This window comes from Gavialis gangeticus, unplaced genomic scaffold (genome assembly GCF_001723915.1).
Source record: "Gavialis gangeticus isolate Ggan-Ray unplaced genomic scaffold, GavGan_comp1, whole genome shotgun sequence".
Classification (NCBI taxonomy): domain Eukaryota; kingdom Metazoa; phylum Chordata; order Crocodylia; family Gavialidae; genus Gavialis; species Gavialis gangeticus.
Window position 1 is genome coordinate 83718556 of NW_017729022.1, and position 22333 is coordinate 83740888.

At 42.7% G+C, this 22333-nt stretch overlaps 1 protein-coding gene across 1 annotated transcript in view; it reads left to right on the forward strand.

Annotated features, from left to right (window-relative positions):
* Positions 1–22333, forward strand: part of WNK1 (WNK lysine deficient protein kinase 1) — a 205901-nt gene that overhangs the window by 9494 nt on the left and 174074 nt on the right. The window contains exon 2 of the mRNA XM_019515831.1: positions 21868–22007. Coding sequence (XP_019371376.1) covers positions 21868–22007 — 140 coding nt within the window. The remainder of the gene's footprint in view (positions 1–21867; positions 22008–22333) is intronic.

A 22333-nucleotide genomic window follows, 5' to 3' on the forward strand; every position in this document is an offset into this window, starting at 1 on the left:
CCACCCCCCACCCCCGGTTTCAGTCCTGTCACCCCACCATAGCCACAGGTGTCGCTGTCCACACCACTATCTGCACCAGTCCCACTGCCACTGCTGGCCCCAATATCAGGCCTGCGGCCATTGCCAACTTATGCTGCAGTCCAACCCAAAAGGAACTTCACAATCCAGATCCAGTCCAGAGTATGGGTTGAGTTTCATAACCTAGTCCCAGGGTGTTTGCCACAATATGTGCTATTACCAAGCCTTACCAGCAGGTGATAGGGGAACAGATAATAGCCTGTTTACATTGTGCAAACTGCCACTCCAGGATAGAAGTGGACATACAACTCCTAATGTAAGTTATATCAGTGTAGTATTCTTTTTGTTTTTTCTGAAAGCTGCTTGTGACAAGCTCATGTTCTACTTACTGCTGCACCAGCATCCAAGTGTTAAGTCTAAGGACAAGCTGGCTGGCATCAAGCAGCCAGAGGAAGTCTTGCCGGTTGGTCCGGTGCTTGGCTTAAAAGGCTCCAGGCTTAAAAGAAGCCCAGAAGTTGAACCAAGGGAGAGAGACATGGGAGTACTAACAGCAGAGTCAAATGCTCTCACCGTGGCTGGAAGGGAAACGACGCATCTGTGCAGGTCCAGCATGCCCAGAGAGGCAGCACCTGCCTGTCTCACTGCTGAAGCATCCAGGGAAGACCTGGACATGCACTATATATCCAGCAGCAAGCTGGATGCTCTCCCCAGGGCTGTGCACCCCAGGAAGACAGGGAAAGCCCAGATCACCACAGCAGCCCCAAGAATTGAACCAGTCATCAGCCTGAGTGTTGCAGCTGATGGGCCAAGTGGCCCAGACCTGACACTGCTTTCCAGCACCTGCAACAACCCCCACAAGAGTACAGAGGTCAGCTGGGGATGGGGTGGGGGCAGCCCAGTGGCCACTGCCAGAGCCTCCCAAGGGGAGGACTCAGCACAGGACCCCCCAGCACCACACATCCAGATGGAGCATCTGCAGACCTAGAGCCTCCCAACGGGGAATTGGCAGAGCCATGAGTGCCACATAGGTGTGGAAGAACACACCTCACAACAGTTGGTCAGGCAGAATCTGGTCCAAGACATATGCCCATCAAAGGGGCATCCAGGATGTGAGACCACATGGGGGAAGGGTGCACCCAACATCAATAAACCCCATGTGCTGAAGGAAAACGCTTAGTGTGATGGGCACCGTTGCCCTGGCCACCGCATCACCTGAAATATTTTAGTTGAATTACTGTTGCGTTGTAATTTTCTAGCCTACAGGGCTGCAGCCAGACCTCTTGACATCACCCTCATTACCAGGCCTCAGCACAGAAGGAGTGGGCCCCATCATCACACTGGAACACCATCAAGGCTGATCTGTAGCACCTGATGGAAAAGGGTGGGGTGCAGAGGAGAAGGAGCCCCCCCAGAAGACATGCCAGCAGAGTCCTCTGGGGTCCCAGGGAGACCACTAAATGCCTCCAGAGGTAAAATCCCACTCTACAATAAGTTGTGGCAGGAGAGTAGACCTCAGTATGACATAGCCACAAAGGCAGGGTATGCCATTGGCAGTGCGGTGGTTGTAAGCCTGTCACACAACTCTATACTGGATCCAAGCTACACTGGTGTAGGGTTATTTAAGTTATGTGCCCGCTCCATTTTTATACTAGTATGACAACAGATTACACTGGTATAAGCATGTTGCACATCCAGGTGGTAAGAGCAGCATTTGACTCAAAGGACATATGTTAGTCTTTTGATAAAAGGGGATAGATTAGCTCATGAATAGCAGTCAGGGGAGTTCCAGAGTTAGTGACTGCTGTTAAAATAAGAGAAGCAGGTACAGTTGCTGTTCTTGGGTGACTGAAAATGAGAAGTTGTTTGGTAGGCTCTGTTTTCCTTTGTTTGGAAGTTCTGAGGGGAAAAAGGAGAGAAATCAGCTGTTTGAGTAACTGCTTATAAAGAATGGATAAGCTTGAGGCAGTTATAGTGGATATAAATCATTAAATCCTTTGAACAGCAAAAAGAGAACTTCCAATTGGAAGTATAAAAGTTACCATATCTACTCAAATGTAAGACAGTTCCCACAGTCAACAACAGGAAAAGGCCCCTTGTTTTAAATCTGCATGCAAGGAAATTTCATTAAGCACATTGTCTATTTTTAATTGCTCCTAAAAGCAACATGTGTTCAATAATGGAAACCAGTTATGAAGTTGATTAAATGCAGCCAACACTGAGCATAGCCCCCATGTTGGGGTAAGTTAGTATAACTCCTCTAAATAAGCTATATGGTAGTACACATTGAGTGTAGTCCCCCTCAGCACTGACTTTTTTCCATGTCATGGTGAGCTACTAATTGAATATATTTCGACTTCCTGTTCACTTCCACAGCTGAGCTGCACCTTTCTTTCTCATTCCCATTCATTCCTGTTTTTTTTACCAGCCTTAAATATCTGGCAAACATGACCAAATGGGGCCCCAAACAGTTCACCCTGAATCCTTCTGTCTTCCTTCTCTCAGCCTGTTGCATAGGAGTAGCATGACCTTGCCCCCCAAGTGAGGTGAACCTGGACAAAGTTGCCTTGCACCTCATCTGTATATCAATTTTTGGAGGATTCCAGGACTCGTGACAAGAACACCCAGTTCCAGTCATGAGTGGAGGGCTAATTACCACATGGATCCTTTGTGTGTGCCTTGGTGGGGAAGGGTGTCTGGAGTACACACACATACTGAGCAGTGCTGAGCTCTGTGGTCATCATGGCTTGTAATGCTGTTGACTCTGCTGAGGTGCAGCCCAGTGAATTATATGCCTTTTGGTTTTGGACTAATATCATGCATAGTTTGTACTATATACAAATAGGTAGAGAAGTGCTATTTAAAAGTGCATTTAGGGAGTACCTGTGCTAAATCTGGCAGCAATCTCAAAAAAGGTAAAATGCATCAATTCTGTATGAACTAAGTCTATGGGTACTACATGGAAATTACTACAGCTATGTTTTTTTCAATGTCAATTTTTTTTTCAGATTTGATCATCACTTCCATGTGCTAAGGGAGAGCATTAAGGATGGGGGGGTGGGGGTAGGAGGAGAAGTTGATAAGACAGAAGGCAAAAGGGCCTACCTGATCCCCCGTTTTTATTTTCTCTGTTGTAGCAGTAGGAGAGGGATAAATTCAAGACAGACCTCCAATAATTAGATTCTATACCTGGAAAATTACATCAATTTTCCATATATAGAACCTAATTGTTGGGAGGTTGTCTTATAATCAGTGTCATCTTATATTTGAGTAAATACAGTAATTCCTTGAAACCAGATGAACCAGGAAGAATGGCATCATCAGTGTTCTTAAGCAGAGGCAAAGAATTGAATTATCAGGTGTTAGGCAAAGATTAAGGAAACTAAGAAAGATGCGACAACTATGTAGTGGCAGAAAAGAACCTTCCATGGTGTCACTCAACTAAACAATAAAGGATGCCCTTGAAAAGGAAATGTAAGCCAAAAATAAGCCAAAATGGAAAACAACCCAACCAGTGAACAAGAAATGGCTGAAAGGAAATCACCAAGAAAAAGTAAGAGGCAGGGGGTCCTACTGTTCAATGTACTGTGAACAGATTAGCCTGACATATCTATAAAGATCATAAAAAAGACCCTTCTGAGACCAGGACTCAGATCAAAGATATCATAGACATTCATCTCACTATTTTTATAGTACAAAAGTGGTCTGAATTGCCTTCTGGGATGGAAGGTGATTGGATAGTGATGGAAGTGGTGAATCTTTTATTGATATTTGATTTTTTGTAGAAGTAATATTTATTTCTTGGTAGACCCCTGGTCACATGAATACTCATGTGCTTGTTATCTGAAGCACTTTATTGTTCCATAGAGCAGAGTTTGTGATTTGCTGTTGTAGTGGAATTGTAGTCTGCAGTTTTTCCTTAACTGCTGTCGATGTAGAGCCATCATAGTACCTGAAAGACCCAGAAGTAGGATCCGTAGGATCAGCACATCAGTAACTCTGAAAAAAGGTAGAGGCACAATGTCATCAAATGTGAAATCCAGCTGGTACCGTGAGGTCATTGCTTGGAAATCTGACAAACACTACTGCTTCTGAGAGGCTGTTGATACATTACGGAGAATTATAGTTGCTGCAACATGTTAATATATTGCAGTTCCTTATAAGCTGCAAACTCCTTTGGGGGTTGTATGTAAATTTCCTCAAATAAAAATAACAAGACAGTAAGTGAAGAAGGAGAAGAAAAGAATGGGACAGAATGGATGGAAATTCAGGATAGTCAGAGCCTCAGCTGGTAGAAATTAGCATAACTCCACTGAAGTCATTTTACATCAGCTGAGGTTTTGGCTCCATGCATCTCAAGCTGGGCTAATCATCTGATTATTCAATTGGAGCAGATAATATGGATAGGGGACAACAGAAAAGGAAATGGAATAGGTATCAAAGTAAAGCTTTCAAGAAGCTGTAAGAGTTGTCAAAACCTTAGCAGCATCCCTAAAACTCATTGAAACTATGAGAAGTATTATCTGTCAGATGCCACTGTCCCATGTGTGAAGGGAAAACTGGGAGAAGACCCTCCTTGCATTTGAGCTAAAAAAAAAAAAAAAAAAGCAGGCCCCAAAAGGAAAAGACTAATGAGGAAGGTTGGAAAAAAGCACACTGCTGGCTAAAACAGACAGAGACAACCAGCACTTCCCTGCAGACTGAAGGAGGAACCACCTACCTGGTATCATTATCAACCATTTTTTCTTCAAAAGAAGCCTTTTTGTGGGAATCAGGAGGCACCGTTCTACTGGCTGAAGAACAAGTTTCAGTCCTGAGTCATTGTTCCTTAGCCTTTGTCCACATGAAAGTTTTCCTCCGTCTTAATATTTGTCTATGCTCCATCTCTCAGTTCCTCTGTTTCTGCTTTACCCTTTTTTAAATGGGGAAAATGGAACTGAGTAAAGTGTTCCAGGTGAGGATGCACCCTGATTTATATTGTAGCACTATAGTATTTTCAGTGTTATTGTCCATCCCAGTCCTTGTGTGCCCTAATATTTTTGTTTGCATTTTGAGTAACACAGTGTACTATGAATGACTTTCACTGAAATGTCTACAATCAATATGGCTGCAAGAAAAAAGATGCAGAATCAGAACTTGAAGATCACAGTGATCCACAGTGCTTGAGGATGTCTGGAACATTTAGTTTATAGCACCGCCTTACTGTATTCTTTTGAACAAAGACTATTGAATAGTTTCCAAAATAGCTGGACATTTGGTGTAAGTATTGAATGCCTTTTTCAAACATATGATGCAGCCCAGTAGAAGTTATGGTGTTTCACACAAGAAGCAGTGGGTGAAATTATATTGTCTTTTTTTGGTAGGAAATCAAGTTGGATTATCATAATGGCCTTTCCTCCTTCTGACCTTAAAAACTGTGAATCCTAGAATAAGTAGTCAGTAACACCATGTTTGCCATCACAAACACTAGAATGGAAAACACTACAGAAGTACACTAACACACAGAAATGATGGCACAGAGGAACCATGTGGTTTTAATAAGTCAAAAGAGGTAACAATGGAAATCAGAAGGAGATTAAAAATCTTGCAGTTAAAATCATAGAAAATCACCTTGGTCACTGGCAAAGGACATATTGGCTTAGACTGATTATAGCAATCAAAATCCATATAGGGTAGGTTAAGCTAAACAAGGTCTTATTAAAAGGCTGTTCAGTCACGCTCTGCTCTTGCCAGCTCAACTCAGCCCACATAGCAAGAGTGACCTTAGAGTCTTACAGTCACTTCCTGCGCTTCTCTCAAAGGAACAGGGCACCAGTTATCTAACTGTGCATGAGCACAATACATAAGAGGTGCCTTCAGATAAATAATAACTGGAGACACCTGATGACAAGGCCCATCTAATGCATTCCCTGGCTTTGTACTATACCAAAGTAGACCAAGTCTGCTGTGGACCAAGTCCTAATCTTCTTGAGACTAGGATGATGTAATGGTGGGAGGTGGGCTGACACTGAGTAGCTGAAGAACTTCCAAGGAGAAAAGACACTTCTTAGTATTTGGTGTACAGCATGGGCCTGTGGAAAACTTGGGGATAACTGCTTCAAGGAGAGTCCCAACCAAAGAGACCCACCTGGCCATTGCAGCATGGCTATGTTCTAGAGAGATCTCCTGATCCACTCTGGCATAGCCTTATCAGCCCTCCAGGTGAACCAAATTGATTTAATTACACTGCCAGGAGCCATTTCCAGCCCCAGATGCCGGGGAGAGGAAAAAAAGTAAAAGACAGGAAGAGGGGTCAGCATTAAGGGGAAACACCTGTCTGCCGGCCAGGACTGAAGTCCCTGGGAATGGGGCAGCAGACCTATTTGTTCTACAGAGCTCAGAGGAGTTCAGAGGAGGAAAAAAAAAAGGAGAGGAAACCCCAGCTCTGAACTAATTGACTGTGGCAGGTGTTCAATTAAGCTGGCGGGATAGCAATTAGTGGGGAGCAGAAAAAAAAATGCTCCATCGCTGGAGCTGCGATCAAGGGTACCCAGAAGATAAATGGGGAAGGAGAGGAGCCCCAGAGGTCCTGACCTGTGGGCAGAGAGAGAGAGAAGACGCTGTCAGGATTTTGAGTTTTCTTTATTTTTCTTATCATTTTTTTTTATCTGGCCGCACCTTCCATCTGCATAAATGGCAGTCGGTTTTGGGTCAGGGAAACCACGCTCCTCCCAAATTCAGTTAAATCATCAAAATCATAGTAGGAGAGATAACGGAGAAGAATTCTGACCCAATTTTGCTGACTGACACCCGCCCTGCTGCAAGCAAGGCAAGTGGATGTCATTGGGATACAGGGGCCTTTGTCCATATCCTGTAATATCCTGGCAGAGCCTCTGTCACAACTAGACCTGACCTGGATGCGAACAGGTTTGTAGAGATGGGTAACGATATAAATTGCTACCTGCTGGCACACATTCTTGGCATGGCCATAGCCACCATTGAAGATATTGTACAAGTGCAGCAGAATTATGTGAGTGCTCACAAAAATATCCCTAGGACTGTAAAAGGCTTTCAGAAATTAGTTGGGATTCTCCAGCCATGATACAAATATTGCTCACTTACCTGTTTAGCTTGCCAACATGCAAGATGTTTGGATTTCTAAGGTCTCTGTCTTATACGAAAGGATGGTAAGGGACATTTTGACCACCCTAAACAAGAGAAAAACTGGGGTCTCTGCTTATATGGGAATCCTTGGTAACCTACTTGGATTACAATGTACATTCTTGTTAATGAGCCCTTGCCTGGATTATACCAGAATTGCTTTGGATAGCAGTCAAGTGCTGGCTGAATGCAACTCTGAGAGGCAAAGCTGAGACAGGAAGTCTTCCCTGTCCCTAATGTTATTTTGGTATATTTTATTTGGCTCAGTATTGGGAAAACAAGAGAGAGGTTTTCTATAGGGAGGGGAGTAAGGAGGCAGGAAGGGCTAGTAAATATCACCAGCCAGAAACTCTTAGGGTGTCAGAGTCCAGCAGTGCTGCAAGTGTCAACAGCTCAAATATGATACAGGAAGTCCTCTGCCAATACTTTGTTTCTGAAGCAACAAATGGTAAGGAAAATATGAATTAACATCCAGTACCAATGGGCTTGGTTCCATCTTGGGACCCTGTGCTCCAAAGGGTTGCAGCAGCAGAAAGTCCACAGGTCCTAGTTCAGGGAGAGCCTGGCACAGGGCTGGCCAGGGAAGGTCATGACCAGGCCTCCTAGTGGATATACTTATGCAGAATATCCCATTAGCAGTCTCTATGGCAGGGTCCTCTCCCAGTTGCTGTCTCCCAAGAGATTATCTGGGGTTAATTTACCCTTTCTGAAAATCCCGCCCCTCTGTGCCAGCAGGTGTGAATCAGCCCAGTAGCTGCTGTGGGCAACAGCTTGAGCAGTAAATTAGCTCATGTTAGTCATCTTCTTTCCAATTACATACAGTATAGTGCATGCTGATTTCATCATCACTGGATGTGGGTGGAGGCATGGGAACAATTTTCTGACAGTATAATCATCAATTCTTTGAAAAGATGTCTCTTGTTGATGCTCATCAAAGTATTTAAAAAAAAAAGCTGTTTTCCCTGGTAGAACAATGGCATCACAGATTTTATAACAAATGTTCAACAAACAAGAATCCAATCCAGCGCATAAACTGGGGCTCAGATGTGGGTGTAGGTGACACTTGTGGAGATGTTCTGTGTCCCAGCAATTAGAATAACATGTGATCTGTTTGAGCAAGTAGTGAAGGGTTCATTGCATATGAATAAGGCAGTCTGGAAGGTGTAAAAGAGAATAAAAGCAAAGTTGTTAGACAGGAAGGTACTTAACCAACACTGGTGGAGGAAACGCTAGGTTACTAGGTTCAGCTATGCTCTCAGTGTTCCTTTCTCAATGGTCTGACTAACAAACTGAGCCAAATTCATCGCCATTTGCCTGATAGGGAACTCTCATTTTTGTAGCGACTTACATATTATTAACATTGTGGTGCTTAGTCATGATACTGATAAAAGACAGTGTATAAGTAGGGAAAAAATAACAGTACAAATAAAAGCAGTTCTAAAGGTTTTGCTTCCTGTGTTCATCTGAAATCTTAGTGTGTAATCCTCCTCCAGCTTTTACCAATTCTCCATATCCTGACAACCATTTTTTGTTCTTCTCTTACTCAAATGCTACTCAGATGCCTTCCTTATCTCCCACTCTAGGAATATTTTATATTTTGGCATGTCTTTCTTCTTTCCAAAGGCCTTAAGGTGCCCTGCATGGCCGTTCATGGGATGTGGCCATTTGTGGGGTGTGGAGACCTCTACATAGCTACTAACACTTTCTTCCTCTAGTTAGTTCAGCAGAGTACTGAAGTCATCAAGTTGTAATAGATTCTAAAGAAAAACATTAAGATTTCATTTGGATTCTGTCCAGTCCCAGTCTCTCAGATTTAGAACAAAGCTACCTGCTGGCCGCATCTGCATGAGATGCTGACTGCACAGTAGCCCGATACTACTGTGCAGTAGCATCATGTGGCAACAGTGATGCAATGCTATTGCTCAGTAGTCACAAAAAAGATCCAATGTCTATATTTAATCCATGATTTTTTGTATCCAGGAGGTTGATGAAGTGAAGTTCATAGCCTCCTCTCTGAGAAGTGTTTTGTAAATTTCCTTTGAGGATTAGAACTGACAGATCCAGTCTCTCAGTTCTAATCCTCAAAGGAAACTTACAAAACACTTCTCAGAGACGAGCCTATGCACTTCACTTCATCAACCTCCTGGATACAAAAAATCATAGACTAAATATAGACATTGGATTTATGACGCATTATAACCTGCCTGACATCTGACTCCCCAGGTACCTTTCCACTATTTAACTGCTATATTCAATCCCCTTCTCCCCACCCACCCAGCCTGTCTCTCATCCACTGACTCCTCAATTTACATCTTCACTGACTGCCTGTCTTGCATGTGTACCAACCCATCCTCTGGCTTCTTCACTATTCATTCCATCCAGGAAGAGCGCACACCAACTGCAGAGACTTCCTTAGCCTGACGAAGGGTTTTTAAACCCGAAAGCTTGCTAAAAAAAAATCCAACTATTTAAGTCGGTCTAATAAAGGATATCAGATTCACTCAAAGAACCTTGTCTGCCTATATCCTAATGCCATTCACTTGTAGTGATGCACTTGCTATTACTGTTAGTACCTGGGCCACATGGGGCAGTTTATACCATTTATTGTAAAAAGTATGGATATGAACTTTTAATGGACTTCAGTTATGTAGGTCTTTTATTTGGATTGTTTTAACTTAGTAGATTTTAAGTGGCATTTTTGGTGTGTCATCCAAAGCATGTCAAGTATTGGGACATCCACTCCCTGCTTTTGGGAAACGATTCCACAGCCAGATACATCTGCAAGAAAGTTCTTTCTGTCATTCAGCCCACATTTTCCTTTCTGACATTCATCCCAGTACTCCTAACACTACTTCCCTGCATCACAATAAGTAACTCCTTTCATGGAAACAAGAAAGAAAATAGAAACTACAAAAGGAAACAAAGATACTGTTGACACACATGATACTTTTGCAGGTCCTTCTGTTGCCATGTGTAAGGGAAGAAAAGAGAAAATAGTTATTAAAAGCTAACTGGTAGTAGAGGGAAGAAAATTAGGGAATCATGGACCATTTGTGTGATACAAAGAGGTTCTTTGGGAAAGTGATACCATATATACTCCATTCAGATCCAGTCTTGCATGAATAGAGCAATTTTACAAGTGTTTGTATTTGGTAATAATAATAGCTAACTTTAAATAGATCGCATGTACTTTTCATATGAAGTACTTTATGATCCCACAAACAAGAATTGAAGAAGTTGTTAATTTGTTTCTTATGTGATGATTTGAAGTTAAAACTAATCATGAATGATGTAGCATTTTTTGTGTTGCATGTTGGTAAGAACAAAGGGGAGGGAGAATGTATCTGACCAGGGTTTCATTTTTAATTTTTGTGAGGAAAAGCCAAAATTTGGCTGAGAAATTTTCAGTGCTGGCAAGAAATCTTCTGCAAAAGTTAAGTGCAGAATTTACACAACATCAGTCTTTTATGGTACTTCTGCCTCAGTTTATACCAAATCTAGCTGGTACTGCAAGATTATTTCCTGGAGCACTGCCAGTAGCATTCTTTTCTGGAGGCTATTCAGTACTGCTGCAGAGATTTATGTTGCAAATATATTCCCAACAACACATTTAAATGTAATTTAGCACTAATAAATTAGAGGCCTTAATGTATGTGTGTTTGTGTTTGCTGAAGATTTAAAAATTTCACCTGAAAACTACAGCCATCACTATGATCTTGCATTGTAACATGGTAATCAGTGTTAGCAACTAATGTTTGGTTCAGGATTTTTAATATAGTACGAGTTTAAAAGTGCTTACACTTTCATGGCATACACTGCTGTTTGTTTTAGTCTCAGCACTTGGAATCATGTAATCACTCAAAGCCTGATCCTGCAAACACTTACAGTAGTAAGCACTATTTCCGGAAGAAAGTATCTACAGAACGGTTCCTGATAGTGATAACGCACTCTTATATACCATGCTCCAGCCATACTTGTAAGGCTACTCAAGAAAAGAGGGAGTGCAGAGAGCCAGCTTCTTATGACTGGGAACTTCAGGCATGAGGAGTCAAAGCACCATCCATGGTACAAGATACTTCAAAGAAGGTGGAGTCATGCTAGGAAAAATCACCCTGCAATACTGACTTGTGCCACTCTAGGCGGTTGGACTGTTTTTGTCCTCCTCAAGCAGAGTGTTTTATGGCTATTGTTGCATTAAAGCATACCAGTCATCTTAGGCTGTTAGGTGTGAAAACACCTAAATATAATTCACAAGATAAACCTAGAATTTTCAAATAGGAATCAAGTGTCAAAAACTTTCTGGAACCTGTTGTAATCTTTCTGAGTTCTTCGCAGCAGAGGAGTTATTCCTCCCCCCCATCACAAAATGGTGAAAGCTAAGAGCTGGCATTTTCTGAGGCCTGTCTTAAGTCTAATAAGGGGTGCCTTGAGTCTAAAAAGGCAGAGAATCATTAGCATAGTGTTTGTCCAGTTATCCTGAGCAGCAGTTAATAGTTTACGGGAAGAAATAATTGAAGAGAGAGCAGAGGTAATTGCCAGAGAAGTGCTCCTGGAAAGCATATATATTTTACAGGACATCATTTACAATATAAAGGAGAAGAAAGAGGAGGAAGAGGGCAAGGGAAGAGAAGTAATAAGAAAAAAGAAATTCCTGACAGTGGAGTTGTTAATGGCCTGAGGGGAAATCAAATAAGTGAAATCAAGAGGAGAAGAGGCTGGAAATGAAGGAACAGATGGATTGGAAAGAGGTTACAAGGCTTACAGACCAAATTCAGTGCTTAACATTGGAGCTGGTAAATGAGAAGATTACACTTTTGAAAATAAGGATCCTAACAGAACAGAAAAGAAACAGATGAAGGACAGAATGGACAGAACAGGAGAAATTGTTAATGGTGCGGAATTGGAGTTGGAAATAGCTTCCCCCATTCAAAGAGAAAGCAGTTGAGATGGAGGAGATGAAGTGGGAAAAGGGCAAGAAAGAATATGAAGTAAAGCAAAAAGTTAAAGCGTAGATCTACAAGACTAAAAAGAAATTTCAGGAGTGAATCAGCATAACCCCATAAAATGTGTCTTGGACTGCCTTTCCCACACCAGAAGAGAAGGCTGCCTAGCCTGGGTCCACCAGTCTAAATAAAATAAGGCTGAAAAGACAAATACAAGTGTTAGCTATCACTCTCCCCGCTGTCTCAAGATAGTGACAGCCAGCAGAGCTCAGATTCATCCCACCTGCCAGCTAAAAAGCATGACAACTATCAGGGTTCAGCTGTTTTCAATGAATGTGACAAGAGATCACTACATCAAGGAATGTAATATGGACACTATATACTTCACACCGAGTTATGTCAATAACTAGGGAATACAAGAAAGATCTTGTATTGACCTTGCACTGTTTCAACATTTATTTGCCCTGAAAAAGTATGATACAAATGTTTTTTACAAAGTGCTGCAGTTGTGGGAGCATAACAATCATATCCTTCTCCTTCTCCTTGGCATTATTCTTGTCCTTGCCTGACGTATAACACCACGCATACAGTTTTTTCCCTCATTTGCTCCAGGGATAATTTTTTGGGGGTGTTTAAAGATTTAAAAATGCAGTGTAGAAAGAGCATTAGCATATTTGTTAAAACTGTTACAGCATATTCCTTTGCATTTATTTTGCTTCAGAGTTAATGACTGTCTTCAATGGAAATACTCCTGATTTACACTGTTGTGAGGGGAAAGCCAGGTCATATAAACTGATTGTGATGAGGCTGATGTATTAATATGTGGTCATTAAATTTTCCGTGTGTGGTCTTTGGCCAGAGGATTGTTTTTATGGAAATGTTGAGATGAATTGGACGACTTGTTCCTGAGATAAGAACTTTAGAAAAAAAAAATACATGTTATTGAAAATATTTCTAAAGATTTTTTTTGTCACATCATATGTAAGAAATGGTTCAGCCTAGAAACTTCACATTTGTTTTATTCAAGAATCCTTGGTGAGACTTCATGCACAGCAGTTGCTTGGAGAGGACAGTGTTTAGTTATGGAGTTATTCACTAGCAATTTGCTACGGTCCTAAAATTCTGTCAGAGGGTTGCCAAAAATGTTGAAGCCCTGTCAAGGCTGACATAATTCAGGTGCTATCCCAAGAGCCCAGTGAAGATTGGGAAGTGTGCCAAAGGTTTAGCATTAACATGCAAACCTGCCTAGATATCTCCTCCAGGGTTCTTCTTTCCCATGTGGATTTTTATGGCATTCAGGTCTCACAAGAACTCTGGTCGACATAATTCCCTGTGGAATTTTGCTTACTTTGCAGAAGAAAGGAGAGCACTGTCAGTGAGTCAACTGCAGTTCCTTGATTGTTTGCACCGCCATGGATGCAAATGAGAGCCGTCTGAGAGCTGCTCTAATCTATGCCAAGTGAAAGTGGGCCCTAAAACCACTGTGCGGAGGATTGTTTGCACCAGTATAGTTACACAATATAAATGCACCAGAGCCAAAATATCCTACTGCAAACAGCTGGCAGTAGAACAGCTTGCCCTATAAACTGTCAGAATTATGGCTGGAAGAGACCTCAGGAGGTCATGTAGTTCAATCCCCCGTGCACAGTGGGATCACCCTTGCTTAAACAATTCTAGACAAGCTGCACCGGTTTAAGTCCTTTTTAGTACTGGTGTGTTATATTTACAATAAGCGTTTGCTTTGCAGCAAGAGTTGCCACTGTAGATCATCCATCAGCTGGAGACTACCGAGGTACATTATGGTCCAGCCTCTTTTTTTCTCCCTGCTCAGACACCCACTCAGTTATACTGTCTGAAATAATCACACAGACAACGGGGAAACTGATTCCCTCCCTCTGTGCGGGAGAGGATGAAAATGACTGTACAAAGTTCTGCAAAATACATGAACTGAACAGTTCTAATGAAGGCCAGGTTGCATTAAGGATTTTACAAAGAGAGAAAGAATGATCCAAGAAATTCACAAAACATTTATAATGCTGTCTTCAGTCACATGGTTACATATTGCTCTTTCTATTGTGCCCTTGTGTTATTAAAGGCTTGATCCTATAAAGTGTCAAGTGCAAGCATGAGGGCCTGAGTCTTTTTTACTCCCACAGCCTTCAGTGGGAATTGAGAGCACTCAATACCCCAAGGAATGTTTTGCAATCAGAAATGCTGAGCACCTTCCGGTTGCATAGCTGGGACAGATAACAGAAACAGACTCAGGCTTTCCTTTGGCCATATACTGTACTGCTAAAAAACCTTGGGCTGTTGTTTGTACTGTTCTCTAGGCCTTCTCCTGTTTTGACTGAAGTCAATGGTATCTTTCTCAAATGGATAAAGAAAGGAGCAGGACTGGGTCCTCCATTAGAAGCCATTGATTTCCAGTAGCTGCAGTTGGAAAATGGCAAATAAGACAGGTTGAAAACTCACAGCAGCACAATACAAGTACAACATCATCTCCTTATGAAATTCTTTTCTTTATCATGCCTCTCTCCTCCCTCCTTATTTTTCATCCCATGTCTACTTTAAACCAATGCCCCTGCCTTTGTGCTTGCCTTAGCTGTATCATGAATATGATACAACTGTGAAGTGCAAAGCTCACTCAAGCATAAGAGGCAAAAAAGAAAAAAGAAGACAAAGACAACACCCCAGATATTCACTGTAGGCACAGAAAAATGCAGAGTAAAATACTGATTCCAGCAAGCATGTGATCTTGTAACAAATGCTATCTAGCCCCCCCACACACACACACACCTCCAGCATGAGTGAGCATGAAGATAAAACATAATACCTGGAACAATCTTCAACTACTGCACAAAGTGGGAGTAGCAATGTATTTGGCCCTAGTATCTACCATTATTGTTCAGTAGCTCTGAAGTAGAAAGTTACAACATAATTCAACTGCACTCAGAAAAGATTTACACTGTTGTAATTTCTTTTAACTATCCTATGTTTTCCCATGGTTTGACCTTTGTTTTCTTGGAAGGACCATGCTTTTATACATGATGATATATACATAATAAATATTTTTAATTACATTTAAATCTCATGTAGACAGAAATAGGATCAGCAAGAACTCCAGACTAAAAATGGTCACTAATATAAATGAAAATTATATCTTTGCCATTAAAAAACTTTGATTAGCCTCTGGTGCCCTATTGAACCAGGTCTCTGAAAGCTGTGTGCTTCCCCATGCCTGGGATATGCTTGCAAAGAACTTTGATCTGTTCTCCCTTGTTACAAGAGACAAGTTTGAGAGGGGAAAAAGAAAAGACAAAATTAAGCTTCTTTTTGTGTAGGTGAAATGAAGAGAGAGATGACAAAACCTTAAGCTTCAACTTGACCAGCAAGCACATGCTAAACAAATGTAGAACAGGATAGAAAGTGGTAGTTCATGTATTCTCAAAAAAGCCCACACATTTCTTTAACCAAGAGAAACATTCTGACTGCAATCCCACTCCTCTGAAGCTTTTCAGTTCCAAATTAGTCCTAGTCTTGTCTCTGTCTGGAATTCAGAGCTTGTCTGCACCAGCCCTGTGCCACCTGTTGGAGCACACTGCTGAGATGTGTTCCTTGGCCCACCTATCCCAGGCCATCTTTTCCCTATATTGCTACAGAATGTATAGACCCAGAAGGCCGAAAGAGGTTATTTGAGAGGAGGGCTTTAGTTTTAAGCCCTGCCATACTCTTGCTCTTTGGCAGATCATCGGGACCGGAGAAGCTTATAAGGTTTGTGGCTGTCATCCTTCTGAAGGATATTTCTGCTTCTTCAAACTATGCACCCTATGAAAATATCTTGAGGACAGACCAGACTTCAGTAACTTTGTCAGGGCCCTTGAGGATTTCACTAAGGCCATCCACAGACACAGGAAACCTCTCAGAAATTCAAATTAATATTTATAAAAGGAACAATCAGCCTTCTAAAACTTCTCAAAAGCACTAATACCTCATTCAGGACAAAGAAATATAAGAAAAGTGAAGAATGTAGGTAGCAATTAAACATGATGTTCTGAAAAAGTCAAACTTTCCAGAAAGTAAAATGCTTGTACTTCCCAGCTAACCTCAAGCTGTAAGAAAGAAAGAAATAAAAGAAATACAGTGCAGAAAATTAGATATGAGAAATGTTAAGGGGGAAAGGGGCTGTTTTGAGGAAGTTGTGGTGGGAAGACTGGGCTAGTTACTGACTTTACTGTGGAACTGCTATCAAAACCTCACAATGAACAGTAAAACCTGGAGATGCTAAGCACTTTTCTTTGCAAAGCTTTTAAATCATGAAATAAAATCACATGCAGCTAAGCTATGGCATTGCCATTTGTACTGCATTAGATATTGCATAAGTGGGAAAAAATAATAACTTTCACATTAGGGCTGTGTCATGTGGGCAAAACATGAATGCCAACAGCTAATGAAATCTGTGCTATACAAAAACAGAACAAGAAAAGGAGAAAAGGCTTCTGATTCAAGAGTTTTGGTCAACTCTAAAAAATCACACTTCATTTAAAATTATTTTTAAGTCCTATTGTTACAAGAAACAGCAAGATGAAATATAATCAAAAGAGATTAGAGGGGGAAAAATATCTCCTGTTTTTATTATTTGCATGTGTCAGCTCTTTGGGCTTACTCAAAGACCACTAGAGCCAATGGGAGTCTATTCATCCCATTTAGTTTCTCCAGTATAGTCTAACTTCCTCTTGTTTGTGTGGGAATTTGACACAACAAAAGGAGAAGAAAACATTTTTGAAAAATAGGAAAAATGTATTGTTAAGCCACAAAAGCTGGCAAGGGAGCTCAGGGACTGCTGTAGTACCTGAAGCTATTTTTTTTTCTGATTATATTTTCATTTAATAGAGTCCCTTTACTGGTGATGTGTTGCTGAGAGGGAATGAGTCATTCCTAAGATATGTGGATATGCTCTGTACTAAGGATTTAATCCTGTACCTTGAAGTCACTGAGGGTTTTACAATTGGCTATAGTAGCCCAGAGTCACTGTAGTGCTATGGCCCTGTCATGCTGGCCCCATCCAGACAAAGGTCTTGCAAACTTGATGAATTTAGCCACCAGTCCCTGTTTGGTGCAGGCAGCAATGGTATATAATGCCTGATGCCGAGAGTCTGCAGGGCCATAGTCATGATAAAGATTGATTGAGAGAGAGCAATCCTTGGGGCCCTGGCAGCCAGGAGCAACTCAAGTCCACCCTTTGAGCTGTATAACCTGATTCCAGAAAAATTCAGAAAAGGTAGTGTTAAGATTCCTCTCCTTCCCCTCAAGGCCTGTGCCAAGTAGAATGTGGCTACACCTGAGAATCAAGGAGAATCAACCCCTACCTAGTAGAAACTACTATAAATATTTAAGTCTATATCCTCTATCCAGCATCTCACACAGACAGAGGAGCCAGAATAAGCTGCAGGCTGGAAAATTTCATTGGATGCTCTGGGAAAGGGTCACATGAATAACCTCTGCTACCATATGCTGTCCTCTTAACATCTGGTCAATAGGCAGCAGTAGATAGAGCCTTAGAGGAAGTGTGTTTGTGCCAAGGCTAGTGCAAGGCCATGATCCTGTCAACACTGCTGCTGCAGGAGGGCGAACTCTGGTCACATCTGTTTTGTAACATGGAGTATGTCACTCAGTACTCTAAGAGGCATTTTCTGTCTTTCAAAGCTGTAATTGGTCTAACCTGTGGTGCTAGAGCAGAGCTTCCTATTCCCCAGTGCAGATCAGCCTTGAAAGGTAAATATTTAGGCCCTTAATAAATCTACCCATATTCTGTACTTAATTTCTGTAAATGTTTAAATGAGGGTCTGTGACTATTTTATGCTGATACTTTATGACATTTTGCAGCAACATTGAAAAGTAAATTCCCACTTAACCTAAATACAGTTGGACAGATTAAGAGAACAGAAAATTGAACTACAGTGGAAACAAAAACCCTGAAATGTAAAAATACCCACAGTAGGAGGGCATCTATTATGAAAGAAACACACTCACAGATAATAATAATAAAACCACCCACATTACACAGAGATGCGCAATCATTCAGTGTAGACTTTTCAGAGACAGAAAAGACAAAATCCAGAATTCCCACCTCCAGGTCAGATCCTAAAGCAGGGGCAGGCAATTATTTTGGGCAGAGGGCTGCTTACTGAGTTTCGACAAGCCATTGAGGGCTGCATGACAGGCAGCCCAGGTAAGATTAAAATTAATTTTCTAAGTTTTCAGGGGCCCCGTGGGCCAGATAGAATGGCCTGGTGGGCTGCATCTGGCCCCCGTGCTGTATTTTGCCCACCCCGGTCCTAAAGCTTCTCACCAGACACATCTGGCACAGAGTGCTATTCACACCTCTCAGGAGCAGAGGTGCTAGTGAGTAGAGTTAAGAATTTGGGCTCCACTGGAAATCACCATTCTCAGATCACTGCATTTGACTTTAAAGGGATTGCTCGTGTGCTTAAGCATTTGTAGGATCAGATCCTTGGGGGTGGTACCTAATTTGGGTAATGGTCAGCATTTCTGATGAGAGACAGCCCTAGGCCTCCTTGAGGTTAGACAGTGTAAGGCTTCAAATCCTTTGTAAAAGGGCTTTGCTTAATTAAGGCTGGAAAAAATATTTAATTACTGTAGGTGAAATTCACTTGTGTGCAGAGAGCCTATACATGCCATACAAACACCACTTAAACCTTATGTTAAGACCCAGGGGCTTGATTTATCTTGGTGTTACTTCAATTGCATAAGCCTGGAGTTACTGGGAAAAGGCTGGGACAAATATGACTCCATGTCTCTTTCTCAGCACGGATCAGAATAATTGAGGTGTGGTTTGGGGATCTGTATCAAGGGAAAAAAGGGAGACATGCCTCCCAGGCCTCAGAGCTGTAGCAGAGCCATTTTGTAGCTGCTGATTGGGCTTAATAGCTGGGACAGTGTGCAGCCCAGCTGGACCCAGCAGAGGGGAAAAAATGGAGAATCTGCATATGTGCCATAACGGCAGGGGGAGGGCAGCGAGTTGGGTGACTGCCCCAGGCGCTGAAGTGTAGTGGAACCAACAAAAGCTGCCCAGCCGGGGTGGGGTGCAGGACAGAGCCATAAGCGGCTTGTTTGGGGGGACATGGGGACAAGGGGAGGGCGGCTCCCACCACTGCGTGCAGTCCCAGGCAAGCATGGCGGTGGGGGGGGGGGGTTTCCCCTGGATTTGTGTGTGGGGTGAGGGCAGGCTGCCGCTGTGAGCTTTGCCCTGGGCTCCAAATTTAGTTGCTATGGCACCGTCTGCATAAAGTCTTCTATATCCCTGTCCTGTCTTTCCCACAGGATCCCATGTATAACAATAATTTGGGAACTCCAACAGTGTGGTGTTCATTTCAGGGGTTGCAAATGGTCTGCTCTTCCCAAATTCTTCCCCACCTTTTGCCCAGTGGAGCTGCACTTATTGCATTGCAAAAGAAGGAACACTATACCTGGAGATTTTGGATTTGCCTTCACTGCATCCTTATCTTGAGGTATAACTTTAAGTTTTGCCTGTAGCCTGATTGCTACCCACACACACAGAGTATGCCTATAGAGCAAAATGAAGATATGACTGCAGAGCAGGCAGGCAGGCATTCCAATGTTAACTTTACTTTAGCTAGCAATGTTAACAATACCAGTGAAGAACCACAAGTACAGGCTGGCAAGTAGAGTATGCAACAAGGTCCCTTGAGAGCTGTGGTTGCTACCCTATGTTCAAGCCTGTATTACTTCATTTCCACTGGCATTTCCTTCCCTTCTTATTCATAAGGGTACTCCCATTGACTATGATAGACAGCTCTTATGAGTCAGAACAAAAGTGCTTAGTCGTGATATTAATACAAAAGAGGAAGATGATAAAAATATACCAAATGAATGTTCTGTATCACTGGTTCTGATGCCTTGGAAGTCCCTGATTTGTGTGAGAGTTCCCACCGCCTTCTATTGCTGTTCCATTGCATACTCTTCGTTTTCAATACAACAAGCCAGGTTGTGACTCAAATGGGGCAAGAATAATGATCTTAATGGCAAGATTTGCAAATGCTGGACTTTTTGGAGCTGCAAAATAATGTGGGGCACACATTTGCATAGCAGTCATTTGCACCTACAGTGTATATCACTTCTGTATCTCAGTAGCTGACTGTGTCCGCATGCCTAAGCAAAGAAAACTGAGACAAAAAATATTGCGAGTGTACCACAGCACCCATTGTGATTTGTACCCATGATTTTAAGGAAGCAAAATGGGGCTGAGACCTGGGTGAAAATAGAAAGCTGAATGTTTAATTCGTAAACCAAAAATCTTCTCTCATGGAAAGAGGTCACTCAAAACACCACTTTTAAGGGCCTCAGGGCTTTATCCTAAATATCCAATGGTTGGCTTACCTCAGAACTGAAAGCAGCTACTTAAATGCTTTGTTGGGCTAGGGCCAGAGAGCAAAGGGCTTTTCAGGACTGAGCCCACAGATTAGATAAATTTACCTGTGTTACATGGGACTCCTCTTTATGAAACTGATTTTATAAACTGTTGCACCCTGTGCTATTAATGCTTAACTATGGGCCTGCACTAGGTTTGTGCAAATTAACAAAACATCACCAATAAGTTTCACTTTTCTTCCAGGTTGGTTTCAGCCAGCTTCACCACTCTCAGAGGCTCAGGCCCAACCTGAAGACTGCACTGCCACAGAACTACTCGGTGCCAGAGCAGGGGTAGAAACTGAGGGCTGGTCCCCAGGGCTGTGCCCAGGGGTAGATCCAAGGGAATGCACTGGTGCACTTACACCCCGCTTTGATGCCTGCTCCACCCAAAGTTTCAAGCCAACTGCCTGGCACTGGCAGCAGCATTTCTAGTTAAGCAGTACAGAGGGAGTCAACTGACTCCATGGCTTATTATAATCTATCTTTCATTTCACTATGTTAATGGTCTGGATATTCCACCAATCAAGCTAGCCTTTGTTCTGCAAGTCTGCTGTCTGTTAGCTGCTCCTGGTAACGAAGCTCCAGCGTCTCAGCCGTGCAGGTGGTTTTTAACTCATCTTCCAGTGACGTTATGTTTGTTTTTTGCTTCAATCCTACACTGAATAATGCAGCCCTCAGCCTCAAGGATATTGGTAAAGCTTCTAGATTTTTTTTTAAGCGTGGAAAAATAGGTGTTGTTTTCTACATGACGATGCACCTCATCACTGCACCTTCCTTTTCAAAATTCTAGATCTGTCCATGGCTGTGCCAGCTGCACAAGCTGAAAACATAGAACAGGCAGATTTGGGATTAAATGAAAAAAACCACACCAAAAACAACCCTTTTTGGGGTAGAGGGGGGTAAGGATGTCTCAGGCCCCGCTCTGTCATTGGGATGAAGTTAGACAAGTTTTCCAATGCAAGACTTTCTTCCTCAGGTCTGATCACAAGGAGTGGGGCAGTGTCCTGTGTGCGAAAGCTCCTCGGATTTATCCTAAGCATGGAGCGGGCCCAATAAAACATAGTGCCCCGAGACACCTTTGCTTCTGCTGTCAGTCCTGGGCTGTCCGATGACAGCCTTGCTCTTGCACTACCTATTTTTTCTTATGGGGTCTAGGTTGTAGCCATGTTGGTCTGAGGACATAGGCAGACCAGGTTCTTTGGGTAAATCTGGTACCTTTTATTAGACCAACTCAAACTATTTGAGCTGGTTTAATAAAAGATATCAGATTTACCCAGGGAACCTTGCACTACCTATTTTTTTCTTGACATTCATAAAGAAACCCAAGACCATCCATCATTTTCCGCCCTCAGATTGTCTTTTTGGAAAGAACCTCTTCCAGCTTCTTTATCCTCTTGGATTTGCTCATCCCCAACCCGAATCAGGGACTTCTCCAAAGGTTTATAGCAAAAAGCGGAGGTGAGACCTGCCACAACGGTGCGCGGTACGAATTGCGCCCTGAGGGCTGCCGCCCGGCCTGCCCCACCCCCCCGCATTGTGCGAGAGCCCCGGCCCAGCACGAAGGCGCCGCTGAACTGCGACTCCCGCGCTGCCTTGCACCGGCGCGGTGCACCACGGGAGCCGTAGGCCGGCGCGGGGCTCGGGCCGCGGCGGAGCCCAGCCTAGAAAACTCGATCTCCCGGCGAGCCCCGCGGCAGCAACGCAAGCTCAGAGTGGCGAGGGGCGGGGCCGCGCGATGAGTGTGTGTCGGTTTCGGGCACCCGTCGCCATTTAGCGCCGAGGGC